This window comes from Schistocerca piceifrons, chromosome 2 (assembly GCF_021461385.2).
Source record: "Schistocerca piceifrons isolate TAMUIC-IGC-003096 chromosome 2, iqSchPice1.1, whole genome shotgun sequence".
NCBI lineage: Eukaryota > Metazoa > Arthropoda > Insecta > Orthoptera > Acrididae > Schistocerca > Schistocerca piceifrons.
The window spans coordinates 839,214,439-839,234,478 of NC_060139.1; the positions used below are offsets into that span (position 1 = coordinate 839,214,439).

The 20,040-nt window shown below is 43.2% G+C and overlaps 1 protein-coding gene across 1 annotated transcript in view; it reads right to left on the reverse strand.

The window, feature by feature from the left end:
- Window positions 1-1,118: 1,118 nt before the first annotated feature.
- LOC124777512 (cuticle protein 79-like) overlaps window positions 1,119-20,040 on the reverse strand; it is a 30,051-nt gene continuing 11,129 nt past the window's right edge. Inside the window, exon 2 of the mRNA XM_047252959.1 lies at window positions 1,119-1,826. Within this exon, the coding sequence (XP_047108915.1) occupies window positions 1,284-1,826 (543 nt within the window). The 3' untranslated portion in view covers window positions 1,119-1,283. The remainder of the gene's footprint in view (window positions 1,827-20,040) is intronic.

Consider the following 20,040-nt stretch of genomic DNA (forward strand, 5'->3'; position numbering starts at 1 on the left):
TAGTACTAAATGCACTATTTGCATCCGATTACTGATTATTAATATTACATAGTTTTTAGGGTTCAAAAATTGTGTCTAAGTACCTAGTAAATGACTAAACATTCCAGAAAAATATATCCAGGCTAGATAAAAGTTTTCTGGGTATGGTAGCGCGTCATAATGTAAAAAAAAACTACTGCTGCTGGAGAAAAACCAACGTTACGGTCACGGTTGCAACGGCCTTCTGGGTCTGGGTCAACCTGTGGCAGTAACGTTGGTTTTTCTCCAGCAGCAGTAGTTCTTTTACATTATGACGCGGTACCATACCCAGAAAACTTTTATGTCGACTGACTCTGGCCGCGGAAGCCTACGCGTTTATATATCCGGGTTGTTGCAATAGAAAAGCAAAACTCGGTATTTTTTATTTCTCAAGAAAAGAATTTTATTTGCGTGTAATGTACCTACATTTTCCTTTCTAATTTACAAAATGGAGATGCGCTCTTGTTATCGGTTTTCTGCTGGGGCATCGTTTTAGGGCTATTGTCGATTTCAAAATATCACGGTAACTAACGTGAAAGCTAAGCGTAAGTGTAGTAATAAATAATGATGGCGTGTGACTAGGGCCTCCCGTCGGGTAGACCGCTCGCCTGGTGCAAGTCTTTCGATTTGACGCCACTTCGGCGAGTTGCGCGTCGATGGGGATGAATTGATGATGATTGGGACAACACAACACCCAGTCCCTGAGCGGAGTAAATCTCCGACCCAGCCGGGAATCGAACCCGGGGCCCTTAGGATTGACAGTCCGTCACTTTGACCACTTTTTTTTCTTATTTTGTTCGATATAGTTCGTTGAGTTTAGTCTGAGGGGACGTCACAAGACATCTGTTCAAGTTGATCGTTGATTCTTTGACTCAGTTTTTTTATCACAGAGAGCACGCAGCCCTCTGACCGAACAAGCTGAGCTACCGTGCCGGCGACCACTCAGCTACCGGTGGCGGACAGCGTAAGTGTAATGACGAAGTCAGGTATAGAGTACAAACACAAGTGTCTCGGTTTTTTACTCTCTGAAATCTGGTCAGCCGAGGTAATGTGACCAGAATGAGTATGAAAATAAATGAAACATCTTAATCTTAGCACGTAATTTTATTGCAATATTTTATTGAAATCAACAGTAATCTGCAAATTTTTGGTACATAGAGATCTCGATCTAACAAAATGGAAACATACGAATGGAAATAGGTGGTTGGGCAGTCCTGCTGTGAAGATGGCTGTCAGATGAGTGGCTGCGACGGCACGGATGACGTTTAGTGGTGGTAACCCCCGAAGCCACCGAAGCTGGAGTACCCGCCTCCGAATCCCCCGTAGCCTCCGCCGAAGCCGACGTCCTTGACGACGACGGGCACGGGCTGCTTGACGAGCACGGGGTGAGGTACGGCCACGGGCACGGCCTCGGGCACGCTCACGGGGAACGGCACCGGCTTCTCCACGGGCACGGGGTACGGCTGCGGCACGTGCACGGGGTACGGCCTGTCCACGGGCACCTTCACGGGCACGCTGACCGGGTACGGCACGCTCCTCTCCACCGGCACCGGGTACGGCTGCGGTACCGGCACCGGCACCTCCTTGGTGATGGTGACGGCCTTGACCTCCCCATAGCCGCCCCCAAAGCCGTACCCGCCACCGTAGCCGTACCCGCCCCCGTAGCCGCCTCCGTAGCCGTACCCGCCCCCGTAGCCGCCGCCGAAGCCACCATAGCCGAGCCCCAGCAGGCCTCGCTTCTCCGTCTTGGCACGCGCTTTCTCTTCCGCGGCAGAAAGGCAGCACACCGCCAGCAAAACTGCGCACACCTGCGAACAACGGCAAACGCTCAACGAGCTACTGTGTAATCGAGGTTCAAAGCACAGTGAAAGTAAGAATGGAAGACTAAGAACAAAGCCTAGGGTTTCAGACACGAAACTTCTCACTTCGCCTTGAAAGATGTGAATTTCTGCTGTGTATGTGTGGAAGTACGATCAGTCACAAATACACAACTGGCCATTAAAATTGCTACACCAAGAAGAAATGCAGATGATTCATTGGACAAATATATTATACTAGAACTGACTTGTGATTACATTTTCATCCAATTTGGGTGCATAGATCCTTAGAAATCAGTACCCAGAACAACCACCTCTCGCCATAATAACGGCCTTAATACGCCTGGTCATTGAATCAGAGCGTGGATGGCGTGTACAGGTACAGCTGCCCATGCAGCTTCAACACGATACCACAGTTCATCAAGAGTAGTGACTGGCCTGTTGTGACGAGCCAGTTGCTCGGCCACCATTGGCAAGACGTTTTCAATTGGTGACAGATCTGGAGAATGTGCTGGCCAGGGCAGCAGTCGAACATTTTCTGTATCCAGAAAGGCCCGTACAAGATCTGCAACATGCGGTCGAGCATTATTCTGCTGAAATGTAGGGTTTCGCAGGGATCGAATGAAGGGTAGAGCCGCGGGTCGTAACACGTCTGAAATGTAGCGTCCACTGTTCAACGTGCCGTCAATGCGAACAAGAAGTGACCGAGACGTGTAACCAATAGCACCCCATTCCATCACGCCGGGTGAGACGCCAGTATGGCGATGACGAATACACGATTCCATCTGCGTTCACCGTGACGTCGCCAAACACGGATGCGACCATCATGATGCTGTAAACAGAACCTGCATTCATCCGAAAAACTGACGTTTTGCCATTCGTGCACCCAGGTTCATCGTTGTGTGCACCATCGCAGGCGCTCCTGTCTGTGATGCAGCGTCAAGGGTAACCGCAGCCATGGTCTCCGAGCTGATACTCCACGCTGCTGCAAACGTCGTCGAACTGTTCGTGCAGATGGTTGTTGTCTTGCAAACGTCCCCATCTCTTGACTCAGAGATTGAGACGTGGCTGCACGATCCGTTACAGCCATGCAGATAAGATGCCTGTCATCTCGACTGCTAGTGATACGAGGTCGTTCCGTATTACGCTCCTGAACCCACCGATTCCATATTCTGCTAACAGTCATTGGATCTCGACCAACGCGAGCAGCAATGTCGCGATACGATAAACCGCAATTGCGATAGGCTCGAATCCGACCTTTATCAAAGTCGGAAACGTGATGGTACGCATTTCTTCTCCTTACACGAGGCATCACAACGTTTCACCAGGCAACGCCGGTCAACTGCTGTTTGTGTACGAGAAATCGGTTGGAAACTTTCCTCATGTCAGCACTTTGTAGGTGTCGCCACCGGCGCCAACCTTGTGTGAATGCTCTGAAAAGCTAATCATTTGCATATCACAGCATCTTCTTCCTGTCGGTTAAATTTCGCGTCTGTAGCACGTCATCTTCGTGGTGCAGCAATTTTAATGGCCAGTAGTGTATGAATTCGTTTGTTTCATAGAAGAAACATTGTCCATTCTTGACTCGGGCTCGGGTATAAACTAACTGATGATAGCAACGGAACCGTCGCTGGAGCGACAATCAGGCTTCCATGCGGCGTCGTTAATTGAAGGCGGTACGCTGCGCCCAGCTTAAAACTGTATAAAAGATTTCATCAGACCGCAAGTAATGAACTACAAAGACACTTAGCAAGTACTTGTATGTGTTACATACAGTACATTATTATTAGTGTACTTAGAAACAGTGGCTAATTGTCAAAGGAAGCAAGGACGACTGTGTGTAGTAATAATAGGAAAATTCTGTAACAGACTGGCACTCCCTAATTCCACACGATTTCAATAGCTAAGCTAGGTTAACTACAAAACTGTTATGAGAAGAGCATTCCGCTGCCTCCCCATTTGACAGTTAATCATTCTCTTGTTTTTCTTCCCCAGGAAATTTTTTTTCAGTTGTTACCATCTGATGCCTAACGGCGAGTGTACAAGCTGTATCTTCCATATTGCTGATGGCCGTGAGATGCAACAACCCATTACACGCTTCGCTAACACGTCTGACAGCTGCTCCAACCTTTTACAACAGACGGCATCCGCACTGTCAGTCAAGAAAGGTAAAACGAAATACCTTTAAAAGAATCTTTCGTCGAAGCATGAACCGAGCAACAGGCAATGCCTGTAGAAATTGATAAGAAACAACTCTATATAACTCAGATTCTCCACTCAAAAAAACAAGCCAACGAAATAATAGAGAACTTATCGAAATTTCTGGATATTCTGTAATTGCTACATATGAAAAGCAAAACATTTTCAGAAATCTGTTCCTTATGCCAAAGAACTTTCTGTAAACAAAACCAACCGATTTTCTACAGAAATCATTATGTATAACTGTTTGGAGTTTAGTAAAGAAAAAACTTCTTCGATGTACCTCAGTAACTGTGTCGTGAGGTTCAAGCCCTCTTCCGCGGTTTTTCCCTGGTTTCCCGTGAAACTCGACTAATTGGTGAGGCGTAATTAGTAATCTACGAAGAATACATCTACAGCTACGTAATTACAATATAGCTAGGTGACAATCCCTGCATTGCCCAGGCATTCGTTTTGCTAATTTTCTATGAGAAACGAAAACAAAAAACCGAACTTTGTTTATAGCATACTATCAAAAAATATCATTGACATGTATCCGTGAAAACACCCTTGAAATTACGAGGCAGTCAAACAAAGAAACGTGCATAAAGTAAAAATCTGTAAGTACAGTACCCAAACTAAGAAACGTACGAAGGTAATCCCAAAAGTAAGGTCTCCTATTTTTTTATAAGTACATACACCTGTTTATTTCTACAATGGTTTTCATCAGTTTACAGCTTGAACATTTACCTATTTTTCGACGTAATCACTATTTCTGTCGATGCATTTTTGTAGACGCTGTGGCAGTTTTTGTATGCCCGTGTCATATCTGCTCGCCGCCATGCTGTTCAGGAAGTTATGAACCTCTTCTTTCACCTCGTCGTCGGAGCTGAATCGCTGGGACCACAATTAACTACCGGAAGGTGTGCGCAAGATAAGTGCCACGCATGCTGACTGAGGACCACATGCGGCAACGAGTTGATGCTTCCCGCGTATTTCTTCACCGCCTTGCAGCCGAACAGAACAACTTTCTGGACTCAATTGTCACGTGTGACGAAACCTGGGCATACCAGTTTACGCCTGAGACCAAGCAACGATCACGCCAGTGGCGGAATCCTTCTTCGCCAAAGCCACGGAAATTCAAACAAACACAGTGTGCCGGTAAAGTCATGACAACCGTTTTTTGGGATCGGAAAGGAGTATTGTTGGTCGACTTTATGCCCACTGGGACCACAATTAACGCTGACAGGTACTGTGCGACTCTGAAAAAACTCAACGGGCAATTCAGAACCAGAGAACAGGAATGTTGAGCAAGGGCGTACACATTCTCCATGATAACGCTCGCCCACACATCGCTCGGCAAACCGTTGCTCTCCTGCAACAGTTTCAGTGGAACATAGTCACCCACCCACCCTATAGTCCTGACTTGGCGCCCAGTGACTATCACCTATTCCCTAGGTTAAAAGAACATTTGGCCGGAAAGCGATTCAGCTACGACGACGAGGTGAAAGAAGAGGTTGATAACTTTCTGAACAGCATGGCGGCGAGCTGGTATGACATGGGCATACAAAAACTGCCACAGCGTCTACAAAAATGCATCGTCAGAAATAGTGATTATGTCGAAAAATAGGTAAATGTTCAAGCTGTAAACTGATGTAAACCATTGTAGAAATAAACTGGTCTATGTACTTATAAAAAAATAGGAGAACTTACTTTTGGGATTACCCTCGTAGTGTCTGCGTACGTTACGCGCAGCTGTCTCGCGTGTCTACAACGCGATTTTGTAAACGCCTCTATAACAACAGCGCTTCATAGCTCTATAGGCGGCTACAGTTTTGCCCTACAGCCGTTTGCCCTTCGCAGTTGACAGCTGTAAAACCGCTCCCAGGTGTCACGGATTTTCTTGCGTTGACTGGGAGACAGTCATACCAGTGAAGAATAGATGTATAAAACTTCGCACATGACACAGCATTTTTCACGCATCTCGGTGTTTGTGACTTGGTAGGCAATAAAAACCCCCTAACTCCACCAGTCTGTGAAAACATGTAATTCCAGTAACTATTAACTCCATAGTCAAAGGGAGATTTGAAAGTGCATGGATTTCTCTAATCTGTCGAACTAGGTTTCAACTATACAGTTACACATGTAGCAAACTTTCTGTATTACTTTATGTTATTCTTTAAGAGACCGTTTTTGCATCACCTACAAAATTTAACAAAATAGTGTTATGAGGTTTTCATCGCCTATCATCGAATTATAATTCTGTAGCTGCATTTAGCCACATATTTGAATACTGTCAGAGAAATTTATTTCGAATGCAGTTAGTAGTACAGAAGTAATACATTTAAATTTCATGCATGAATCTGTAGTTCTTACGCATCCCATTGTTTACGACATCACATCTCCTGAAACTATGACAAGTAGGTGGTAGTTACGCCCCACAGCGATAGTGTATTTGGTTCAAATCTGTCGAGTGGTTTAGGAGGAGCTGTGGAACAAAGACACACACATATACATCCATTTTTATAATATGTATGGATTATAAAGTCCATGTAACATTTACAAACATCAGTATAGCTAAATGGTCAAACATAACATAGCAAATGATGCAGTACGTAAAAGACAAGCTCGCAGAATCTTTTTCATTTATTTTTAATTGGTACTAGCCACTAGCATCTGTAGTTGCTGAAAATCTACATCTACATTTATACTCTGCGAACCACTGTGAAGTGGATTGTAGAGATTACGCCCCACTGTACCAGTTATTAGGGCTACTTCCCGTACCACTCACATACAGAGCGCGGGAAGAATGATGGTTTGAATGCTTCTGTGCATGCTGTAATCAGTGTAACCTTGTCCTCACGTTCCTTATGAGAGCGATATATAGGGGGTTGTAGTATATTTCTAAAATTATCATTTAAAGCCGGTTGTCGAAACTCTATAAGTAGGATTCCTCGGGATAGTTTTCGTCTATCTTCAAGAGTCTGCCAATTCAGTTCTTTCAACATCTCTGTCTCACTCTCCCGCAGGTCAAACAGAACTGTGACCATTCGTGCTGCCCTTCTCTGTATACGTTCAATATCCCCTGTGAGTCCTATCTGATATTGGTCCCACACAATTGAACAATATTCTAGAATAGATCGCACGAGTTATTTGTAAACAATTTCCGTTGTAGATTAACTGCACTTCCCCAGTATTATACCAATGAACTGGACAAAGCCTGTTGCCTGCTTTGCCCGCAACTGAGCCTATGTGATCATTCTATTTCATGTCCCTATTAATGTTACACCCAGGTATTTGGATAAGTTTGCCGATTGAAGTTGTGACTCACTGACGTTATATTCATACGACGCTATGTTTATCGTTTTGTGAAGTCCTCAATTTTATATTATTGAACTTTTAAAGCAAGTTACCAATCTTTGCACCACTTTGAAATCTTATCAGGGTCTGATTGGATGTCTGTGAAGCTTCGTTAATTGTAGTTAACTGCATCACCAACTAAAATTCTGATGTTACTATTAGTATTGTCTGCAAGATCAATAACATACTACAAGAACAGCAAGGGACCCAGTATAACTCCTGCGTACAGCCGAGTTACTTCTACATCTGTCGATGACTCTGCATCCAAATTAACATGTTTTATCCTCCCTAGAAATAAATCCTTACTGTAGTCACAAGTTTCGCCAGATACCCCATACGATCGTACTTTTGATAATAAGCATAAGTGTGGTACTCAGTCAAATTCTTTTCGGAAACAGAGAAATTCTGCATCTATCCGACTGCCTTGATCCATGGCTTTCAGGATATCATGCGAGAAAAGTGCGAGCTGGGTTTCACGTGAACTATGTTTCCGCAATCCATGTTGGTTGGCGTGGAGAAGGTCGTTCTGTTCGAGATACTTTATTATGTATACGCTCAGAATATGTTCTAAGATTCTGTAACGAATGGGTGTCAAGGGTACTGGACGGTAGTTTTGTGGATCACTTCTGGTGGCCGTCTTATAGACAGGTGTAACCTGTGCTTTCTTCCAGCAACTCGGTACGGTTTTTTGTTCGGGGGATCTACGATAGATAGTAATTAATAGAGGAGCTAACTCAACCGCAGATTGGGTATAGAATGTTACAGGGATTCCGTCAGGTCTTATGGCTTCGTTCAATTTTAACGATTTCAACTTTTTTGTCAACGTCACTAACACTCATACCTTATCAGTGATGAAAGTTTCTTTGAATTGGGAACGTACTCCTGGGTTTTCCTTTGTAAAGGAACATTCGAAAACAGAGTTAACCATTCCTGGTTTTTCTTTGTTACTCTCAATTTCAGTGCTGTTTTGTCCACGAGTAAGTGGACACTAGCTTTGATGCCACAGATAGCCTCTACAAATGACAATATTTTGCAACGGTAGTTATTCAAGGTTTCATGCGTTTCTCTCTCAACAGCCAAACGCCTTTCGTTCAGCATCTCTCTATCTACAGCTCTATGCTTTGTTTTACAGCTAATTTGCTGTAGTCTCTTTTCTTTAAAAGTTTCTTTGCAGTGATTGTATACCACGGAGGATCTCTCCCGTCATGAACTGTTCTGCTGGATGCTTATCTATCCATTGCATGGTCAACTATTCCTTCGAGGTTTAGTCATTGTTCCTTTACATGGTCCTGTCTTGAACTAAAAGTTTCAGCTTCCCCACTGGCAATGACATTAGGGCTTCTTTGTCTATGGCGGCAAACCATGCAGGAAAAGCGTTTGGTGTGCTAGAATTTGATTGTTGTCAATAGGCAGTGAGTGTGCAACGATATTTCCAGACACAAGGTCAACAGTTTACAACAGCATGAAATGAAATGATCGTATTGTACTGAGACCCTGGAGACCCCACCTCGGGTAGTTCGGCCAGCGAGTTGCAAGTCTTTTCAGGTGACACTGCACTGGGCGACTTGCGTGTCGATGATGATGAGGACAACACAACACCCAGTCCCCGAGTGGAGATTCAAATGATTCAAATGGCTCTGAGCACTATGGGACTTAACATCTGAGGTCATCAGTCCCCTAGAACGTAGAACTACTTAAACCTAACTAACCTGAGGACATCACACACACCCATGCCCGACGCTGGATTCGAATCTGCGACAGTAGCGGTCGCGCGGCTCCAGACTGAAACGCCTAGAACCGCTCGGCTACAAAGGCCGGCTCCGAGTGGAGAAAATCTCCGATCCACTCGGAAATCGAATCAGGGCCCGCTGCATGGCAATCAGACGTACTTAAAACTCAACTGAGGAGGCGAACTACAAGAGCGTAGCGAGGTGGAGCAAGAAATCTGAGGACGACGTTCGGGCATACCGGGAGCGTCAGAACAGACAGTGAACCGTGTAAGGGACGTGATGTTGCGAACTCATACAAAGTCTACCTCTCGAGACCTTGTGCAGAATTGAACATTACTCAGCCAACATCGTGGAAAATCGTTCGTAAGCGATTAAGAATGAAGCCGTCCAAATTGTATTTCTTGCAAGCCACAAACCAGGACGCGAAACTGTGCCATCTGCAGATCTGCATTCATAAGCAGAACCATACTGAAAAAGACGACTTCACTACAATTCACTCTTCAATAACAAACCTACTTTTCGTATTTCGGGAAATATTATTTGACACAACATAGGCATATGGGGTAGAGAACCTACATGTAACGATCGAACAAGTCCAGGACTGTGATAAAGTAAACGTGTTCTATGTCGTATCTCATAAGGTAGTCAATGGACCCTTCTTCTTCATTAACAGAACTGTGAATGGTATCAACCATCTTGACAAGCTGCAATTGCGGCCAATTGTACAACTTCATACTGAAGACAGGGATTTCCATCTGTCAACAAGATGGCACTCCTCCACATTTCCACAACTGTGTACAACATTACTTGAAAAGACATCGCCACGTCTCTGAATGGGCCGTGTTACGGCTGCTGACCTGGCGCCACTCGAGCGGCCAGCACAGTCGCCGGACTTGACGCCTTGTGGTTTTGTCTTGTGGATTTAAATCAAGCATAGCGTTTGTGTTCCACCTCTACCACAGAACCTGGAAGACATATGACATCGCGTCGTGGAAGCTGTTCTTAGGGTCGCTCCTGACATGCTGGATCGGGCATGGACAGAGTTGGGCTATCGATCAGATATGTGTCGTGTGACAAAGGGTATACACATACAAAATTGTAAAAAAATTTGATTGTTTGTGTTTCATATGATGTATCATTTTTTACGTTATTCTTGGCCATTTATCTGTAACATTTTTTGTTGAAATGTTTCGCGTTCTTTATAATTACCATGTATAGCGAAGAAAGAATACAAACACACTATAAAAATGGAGGTACGTACACTATGATATCAAAGGTATCCGGACACCCCCCAAAACATACGGTTTTCATGTTAGGTACATAGTGCTGCCACCTACTGCCAGGTACTCCACATCAGCGACCTCAGCAGTCATTAGACATCGTGAGAGAGCAGAATGGGCCCTCTGCAGAACCCACGGACTTCGAACGTGGTCAGGTGATTGGATGTCACTTGCGTCATACGTCTGTACGCGAGATTTCCACAATCCTAAACATCCCTAGGTCCAATGTTTCCGATAGGATAGTGAAGTGGAAACGTGAAAGGTCACGTACAGCGCAAAAGCGTACAGGCCGACCTCGTCTGTTGACTGACAGAGACCACTGACAGTTGAAGAGCGTCGTAATGTGTCACAGGCAGACATCTGTCCAGACCATCACACAGGAATTACAAACTGCATGCATCAGGATCCACTGCAAGTACTATGACGGTTAGGCGGGAGGTGAGAAAACTTAGATTTCATGGTCGAGCGGCTGTTCATAAGCCACGCATCACGCCGGTAAATGCCAAACGACCTCTCACTTGGTGTAAGGAGCGTAAATATTGGACAACTGAACAGTGGAAAAACGTTGTTTGGATTGACGAATCACGGTACGCAATGTGGCGATCCGATGTCAGTGTGTGGGTTTGGCGAATTCCCGGTGAACGTCATCTGCCAGCGTGTGTAGTGCCAATAGCAAAATTCGAAGGCGGTGGTGTTATCGTGTGGTCGTGATTTTCATGGAGGGGGCTTCCACTCCTTGTTGTTTTGCGTGGCACTATCACAGCACAGGCCTTCATTGATGTTTCAAGCACCTTCTCGGTTCCCACTGTTGAAAAGCAATTCGCAGATGGCAATTGCATCTTTCAACACGATCGAGCACCTGTCCATAACGCACGGCCTGTGGCGGAGTGGTTACACGACAATAACATCATTCCTGTAATGGACTGGCCTGCACAGACTCCTGACCTGAATCCTACAGAACACCTTTGGGATGTTTTGGAACGCCGACCTCGTGCCAGGCCTGACAGACCTCTCCTCGGAGCAGTACTCCGTGAAGCATGGGCTGCCATTCCCGAAGAAACCTTCCAGCATCTGATAGAACGTATGCCTGCGAGATTGGAAGCTGACATCAAGGCTAAGGGTGGGCCAAGACCATACTGAATTCCAGCATTACCGATAGAGGGCGCCACGAACTTGTAAGTCATTTTCAGCCAGGTGTCCGGATACTTTTGATCACTTAGTGTATACATGTGTGTACGCATGTATGTTCCACATCTCTTCCTAAGTCACTGTACCAATTTCAACCAATTTTGGTACACATATTAGTTAAAATGTGGAAAGAAATACTGAGGGAGTTAAAACCACCAGCCTCCATGTGGAGTGAACGGGATAAAGTCGAGAGAAAAAAGGAAGGAGGAGATGGACAGACAGTGAGAGGAAGAAGGATATGGGGACAGATAGAGGGGGGGGGGAGCAAGAGAAGGACGCGGAAAGTGGGAGGGGTAATTGACTGAGAGAAAGAAAAGGTGAAGAAAATGTGGACAGAAAAGATGGACAGAAAAGGCAAAGAGGAGAAGATGGACACAGTCAGGTGGAGGAAGCATAGGGAGTAAAGGGGGAGCAGGAGATGAGCAGATGGAGAGGATAGCGGAAATGGGCAATGAATGGGAAGAGGAGGAGATGGACAGAGGAGAGGAGGAGATGGACAGAGGATGGAAAGAGGAGGAGATGAGCAGGAAGATGGGTAGGAGAAGAACAGAGAGATGGGGTGGGGAGTAGGAAGTGGACAGAGAGAGAGAGGCAAGAGGAGATGGACAGAGAGGAGGTGGAGGGAGAGATGGACAGAGAGAGTGGGAATGAGGAGATGGACTATTAGAAGACTGGAACAAATACATACCCGGGTAACGTCGGGTATTCATCTAGTGACAGAAATAAAATAAAGGTTTAACAGTGGGATTAAAATTCAGAGAGAAAAGCTTTCAGTTATAGTATCATGTTTTACATTGCTATCCTCAGTGAAAGGAGAAAGAAATAGAGGACTTGTCGAATGGCATGAACTGTCTAATGAACACACACTTGCATTGAGAGCAAACTGAATAAAGACGGGAGGAGTGAGGAGTATCAGAAATGAATTTAGCGATAAACTCAACATAAAAATTGGGAACCGGGAAGTTAAGGAATTCTGCTGCCTTGGAAACAAGATCGTGCATGACGTACGAAGCAAGGAGGACATAAAAAGCAGATTAGCACAGACAAAGAGAAGTCTGCTAGTATCAAACATCGGCTTTAATCTGTGAAACAATTTTTTGAGAAGGTACGTCTGGAGCATAGCATTGTATGACAGTGCGTCATGGACTGTGGAACAACCGGAAAGGAAGAAAATCGAAGCGTTTGAGACGTGGTGCTATGGAAGGAAGATAAAAAGTAGATGGACTGATAAGATAATGAATGAGGAGGTTTTCTGAAGAATCGACGAGGAGAGGAACATGTGGAATACACTGACAAGAAGAAGGGACAGGATGTTGGGACATGGATTAAGACATCAAGGAATAACTTCCATGGCACTTGAAGGTACTGTAGAGGGTAAAAACTGTGGAGATAGACAGCGATTGAAAAATATCCAACAAATAATTGAGAACGTAGGTTGCAAGTGCTATTCTGAGATGAAGAGGTTGGCACAGGAGAGGAATTTGTGGCGGGCCGCATCAATGACGATAGAGAAAATTACAGTGTCTAGCATTTGACTGAGTGCATCTCAGTGTAGCGTAAGCGTATGTGGTCGCACGACAGCATAGTATAGCTTTACCCATACTATTGCCTTCCATCAGAATTCGAATCATTTGTCTCTAGGTCTAGGACCAACGGTATAGCACGCGTCAGCGCTTTCGGCTATTGATGTGTGGAACGATAAATTAATGAAGTAATATGAGAGTGGTTGACGAGCTGATTTCAGGCTTAGAGGGTTGAAGATGACCTAAGACAATGGCGCTTCATTGAACGATCACTGGCGTCCACGCCGCGTTCACGCCCTTACAGCGTTATTGCGATATTAACAGATTGACAACACACTGTAGCCTTAGTTTCGCAGTACGCCTAACTTCTTGTGTAGTAATCATCGAACTCTTAAAAATAGAAAGTTATAGTTTATGACGATGTGGCGCCGGGTCTCCCATAAATTGTAGCGCGTGATGTTCTACATGTGCCGTTGTTATTGTTAGTTTAAAACACATCTATTGGCCATTAAATACGTTGACAGAGTCAGTAAATGTTAAGATCGGTATGACACATAAAAGATATAATTATGATGCAGCAAGGAGAAAATAGGATGGATATTCAAATGGTTCAAATGGCTCTAAGCACTATGGGACTTAACATCTGAGGTCATCAGACCCCTACACTTAGAACTACTTATACCTAACTAACCTAAGGACATCACACATACCCATGCCCGAGGCAAGATTCGAACCTGCGACCGTAGCAGCCGCGTGGTTCCGGACTGAAGCGCCTAGAACCGCTCGACCACAGCGGCCGGCGGATGGATATTACGCAGTTTAATTTACACAAATTTTTAGAGAAGTTGTGATTTTAAGAGTAGTCGTGTCGTGCACTGTTACAACTAAATGGAAAACCGACATAATATTGTTTTCAACTGCTTATCGGCAACACGTATTTATCTAGAATTGCTGAAAGTTTGGAAAGAGACTGCTTCATTTACTAAATTTAAGAAATAAGCACTGAATTCAAATGTGGTAACACTTCTCATGAGGATGAATAATGTAAAGGACATTCCAACACTCTACTCACAGATGAAAACATCGAGAGAGTGCAAAATGTGGTTTTAAACGATCGGTTATTAATGGTGTATGTAATAGCTAAATTCGTAAATATGTCAGAAGGAAGCTTTCGGTACATTTAGCATGAAGATTTAGCTACGAGGAAGCCTTATATAGAGCGAATGTCACAGTTATTGAATGCTGCCCGAAATGAAAGGCGAAAACGAATCCACTAATATTGCTTGGACCTATTTTTTTAAGTCCGGTTGATTTTGTACATCATTCTGTTACTGTAGCTGAAACAGCAATGAAAGCAACTGGATTAAATCCAATATCCCTGCACTAAAAGCGGCGCAGTCACCTGTCGGTCAGATTATGACCAGTGTTTTGTGAAGTTACAAAAGGAACCCGTGGTATTGATTATCCTCAAAAACGTGAAAATGTACAATTAAATGATAGACGGCTAAATGTCATACAGAAGAGCACTGCCGCTGTAAGAGGCTGAGTTCAGACGCATTTTAAAATAGCTGCATCTCTTTTCTGCTGTAAGGGAGTCATTCCACATCTCTTCATACGGGATTTTCGTTTATTATTCTGACGGATTTTGCACAATTAATTTAAATATAAATTTGATCTTCGGAATAATTTAATTTATACATATTTTTAATGTAGTCGTGTGGATATTTGTTGAGCTAAGACATATATTCGATGTGATCTTCATTACAGTATCCTCTGGTGAAATTCTTACTGTTTCACAACTATCCTTTAAGTGACACGGAGTTTTGTGAGTTAAACTGCTCCGTTCTCCTCCATTTTTTACTTGCAGGTAACAGGCAGGGTATTTTCACGTAGTTTCTGCCGAGCAAATCCTTGGAAGATTCTAATCCCCAAGCTAGTACAGTTTACTGCATTCCGTTTTCTTTGATCTATTGTAAGTGTATCGTTGCTTCTTTTCTAAACAAAGACTGTGGCCAGTCGTGCCTCCAAATCTTATCTTGTCCACACAGAGGCTCTCGCTGTAGCAATCTCGCGGTTATGTAAATAAATCAGCAAGGGAACGCCACCAGATTATCTCCACGAAGAAGCAACAACACTGTCTGTGAACACATCAACTCAGTACTGCTACAAAAACTTCAGATCCAACCGACAGCGGAAGTAGGAAAAAACAGACTCAGACAACCCAACGGAACTAGTAACTGTAACCACGATCACTCTAAATTCCCCAGTCGAATACCCTAAACCAGTACATATTGTCAAAGAATGCATGGAGCCTGAAAAGCAAGACAATAATCAAATGCAGCCCAACAATACTGTATGGCATCTGCATCATTTACTATTGAACTCAGATGATGAAACGGGATAAGAACAGAACTAACTAATAGGACTAAAAGAACGTAGAATAAAACATGTACCTGACTGCGGTTTAAGAGAGGTTTCCCTCAATACATAGGCTAATGACTGGGCCGATTATCGCCCTTCCCGCGTAGAGATAATTTAACAATAGAAATAGAGTACAAGGTAGAAAAAGAAGAGGACCTTTGTCTTAGACGCAAGTAAATGGAATCCAGACAGCAATAAATAAAGTAGAGCAAGGCATTAAAGGGCGCTATGCTCTTCATGCGAAAAGAAACTTCACATGTCGAGAAATCAACTGCTTTACTCGGTATTCGCATAAACCAGTACATATTCACATTCATTAGGCTTCATATTTTTTTCACCTGAGAATATTTTCTCCTAGAATTAAATGAACAATAGTTCCAGTTCTCTGGCTTCGACCAAAGTTTTCGGCAAGTTTCTCTTGGTTGTAAAGCAAAAGTCATAACTGCTAATCTCATCACAAATGTTTCTAATTGGGACTCCTTTTGCCCCACTGTCCGTTAGCTTGGTATACAGCTGAGAAGTCCCTAACCATCAAGTAGGTCATTACTCGAACCCTGAGGCGTAAGGAGCGTAAAATATTTTTAAAAATGTCCTCAAACATACTTTCCGATATTAAAAGACCGCATGGATGATGAAGCACATCCATGCACCTACCTAAGTGTACCGCTCATGGTTAGCGTGAACGAGGTGGCGTACTGGTACGTTACTGAGCTCATATTACGGAGAACGGCCTGTCAAATCCCCGACCACCCGTCCAGTTTTGTTTTTTGTCGTCGTTTCTGCAAACAGGTCAACCCACACACCGGGGAGCCCGATTGCGAGATTGTGCTAGGTCTCCAATGACCTGCTCCTCAACAGGATGTTGAGCACGAAGCTTGCTTCTATTTTTCTTCAAGCTGTAAATATGAGTGGTGAACATACAGGGTGATTCTGATTCACGAATATATGAAAATTTTGTAATATTCTATTCTACAAGTAAAACTAAAGAAAAAAGTTCATATAAACAAAGGTCCGCAAATGTTTAGTTACGGAGTTACGGCTAATAAAAGATTTTGCCTGAAATTTAGCAACTTGTCTAATATGAAGCCATCACAAAACAGTACGGGGTTAAAGTAGGCACGTTTTCCATTTGTTTTGTTGTTACTGATCTGGTGAATCTAATAAAACATGTCCCAGATGTGTATATGCAGTAGTTTTCCAGAACATCCAGAGAACCAAAGAAGAAATTTCGTAAAATTTTTAATTTATTAAACACTTGGACCAATTTGTTTTTTTAAATTCCAGACCACTGCACAAAGTTTTCAACAGAAGTTGTAGAGAATTTAATGTTAGTAAAATGACGGCAATAACGTTGATTAAAACTATATAATGTGTCAGCTAATCTGCTTCTATTAATACCACAGCACACGTGAATTCATGTTAAACCGAAAAAAAACAAAGCTCAGAAAGTTGTACAGTGTACATACAATTTGACAATACATTCATAATAAATTTTCAAAAATGTCTCCATCGACTTCAATGCATTTAGCCGCACGTGTATGAACAGATTTTGCTGCTCGTCTCATTTTCACAGGGTTGTTCGTAATTTCGTCTATTGCATTAATAATGCGAGCAAGTAATGCCTCACGTGTATTGACATTGTCCTCATAAACTATGTCTTTCATCCATCCCCATACACAAAAATTTGTTTGTGTAAAATCGGGCGATCTGGGTGGTCACGGACGTGTAGCATCACGACCAATCGATTTCTGGGGAAAATGTCCATTTAAATGTGTAGTAACGGCGTTGTTGAAATGTAGAGGCGCGCCGTCATGTTGAATATACATTTGCAATCGCGTGCAAGTGAAACATCTTCGAGCAAGCGGGGCAGTTCTTCTTGAAGGAATTGCAAGTACGTCTCGCCAGTTAGACGTCTTGGGAAAATGAATGGTCCAATAAAGTGTGTGTTGATTATACCACACCACACATTTACGCTAAATCGATGTTGGGAATTGCGTTGCACTGTTGCATGTGGGTTTGCTTCAGACCATACGTGCTCGTAATGTAAATTGTTTATACCATCTCGAGTAAACAGTGCCTTAGCGGTAGATAAAATGTATTTGTGGAACTGACGAGTAGCGTTTAACCAGTTGCACAGCTCCAAGCGAAGGGCAGGATCTCCCGGATGTAAATAATACACTTTTTGTTTATGGTAAGAATACAGATTATTGTACTTTACGCCATACCTTAGATTTTGAAATGCCTAATCGTTGAAATGCCTAATCGTTGTACTGGTACCCGGGCTAAACAGCATCCATAATATCCCCAACATCGTCTTCACGAATCGAGCGCTCGTACTGATTATGAACGCTAAGTAGAAAAACTGCCTCCTCAAGGACTACCACCTTAACTTTGGTGAGAAGATTTGTGTGTATCAGTGATCCACTGAGCTATTCTGGAGGGAGCTATGCTCCCTGAAGTGTCACCTATGCCAGACAGGTCAATTGGTGAGATTCCAGACAAAGAGTAGTCCCCCAAGGGGGCTCCTGTCTTGAGAATATGTGGGTGGCAACCACATGGGCCCTTAGCTAAATCTGACATTACTTACGCTTACTTGTGCCAGGCTTCTTCTGTTTTCTTTCCTATCGACCTCCCTTGACCAACTCTTACTCTTTCGACCCCAATGATATTAGGTTTCGAGGCCTGAGGGTGTCTTTTATTTCTCTTTTCTATTCTCCAACAATCAAAGGTTGGCAAAGGACCCTGGAGTCCGCTCAGGCTGCCGAAACTTGTTTGCAGAAACAAAACTCTGGGAAATGTCCACTGAAATTTGAGAAATCAACCAGTCCTCAAGGATTTCAATGCTGTAATTACTTTTGAATACATTATGGGAGAGGCAGTGATCAATGCCTTACAAATATTTACTATTAAAAACAGTCTTGATCACGGTTTATTTATCAAGGTGACCGGTTTCGACCACTACAATGGTCATCTTCAGACCATTGAGTAGGAACCTCTTTCTGTTGGAGGATCACTAGTGATTCTTCAACAGAAAGAGGTTCCTACTCAATGGTCTGAAGATGACCACAGTAGTGGTCGGAACCGGTCACCTTGATAAATAAATCGTGATCAAGACTGTTTTTAATAGTAAAGTTTTCAATGCAGCTCTACCAACAAACTCTACTCCCACATACTAGAAGGCATGAGCCGTGACACCCCTAGACAATGTATGACACAATGTGGATACAAGCTACAAAACCGATGGGAGAGGATGAAAGGCGAACTTATTTCCGGCGCCTTTAAATAACAGGAACATATCGGCTGAGGGAGATAACCCAGAACGAAAATCCTGGTCCTCCTAGAACGGGGTTGAGCGGATGGCTGGTAACCAACTCCCAGAATATATACACTACTCCCAGTACCCAAACAAGCCTCGGAATCAGGATGGTCTCAAAGGTAAATCAAGGCTTTGAAAAAGGACAAACGAAAATGGATAAATGGACATATCAAAGTAGCAACCTGGAATGTGAGAGGAATTTCCCAAAAGGAAGTAGAATTAGTAAATATACTAAGCGACATGAATATCGATGCTAGCAGGCCAAGTAAGGGATACAAGAATTTATAGAGGGCAAGATTTAGGATCAGATCATTTCTTACTAATCTCCAGAATAGATCTTTTTACAAAATGGAAGAAAATAACTAAACAAATAACAAACCAACAAGATCAAAGCGTTTATAAGGTAGGCCTAAACTTGCTTGAAGAGGACAACATCAGGCACCTGTACCAATGGAGATTAAATGAAGAACTAGCAAACTTACAAACTAAAGACAATATAGAAGAAGAATCACAAACTCTGAAGAATACTGTATGTAGAGTAGCAGAAAAAACTCTCGGTAAAAAGAAAAGAATACAGAAAACAAAAGGCCTAAAAATTTTGAATGAGGGTATAATGAAAGCTGTCAAAGAAAAACGGGATGCACATATAAAACACTTCAGCATCCCCACTACTGAGAACAAACAATACTATAAGGAGAAAGAAATAACGCTAAACGCGTAGTAGGGAGAGCGCATCAGGAGCACTGGGATAGGTTTATTTCTAATATCGAACATGATATCCACGGAAGACAACAAATGGCATATAAGGTTTTAAAAAGCCTTTAACACAACAGAAAGAGAGAAGATACAAATAAATAGTACTGAAGAAGAACAGTGGATAAATCATTAAAGCTATTTGCGGTATGATCATACAGCACAAGAAACTGAAATTGAACAACTAGAAGAGAAAGGATTAGACGAAATACAGTCTGACGAATTAACATCTGCACTAACATCACTTGAGAACCGAAAAGCAACAGGAAAAGACGGCATTAATGCTGAATTAATAAAATATGGTGGAATGATGCTACGCCAACAACTGCTACATTTCTTCAACGAATGTTGGAAGAAGAAGAGTGTTCCCAAAGACTGGAAAACAGCTAGAGTGATATTAATTTTTAAAAAAAGGAGATATAAGCCTGTGCAGTAATTACAGAGGAGTTCAAAAAA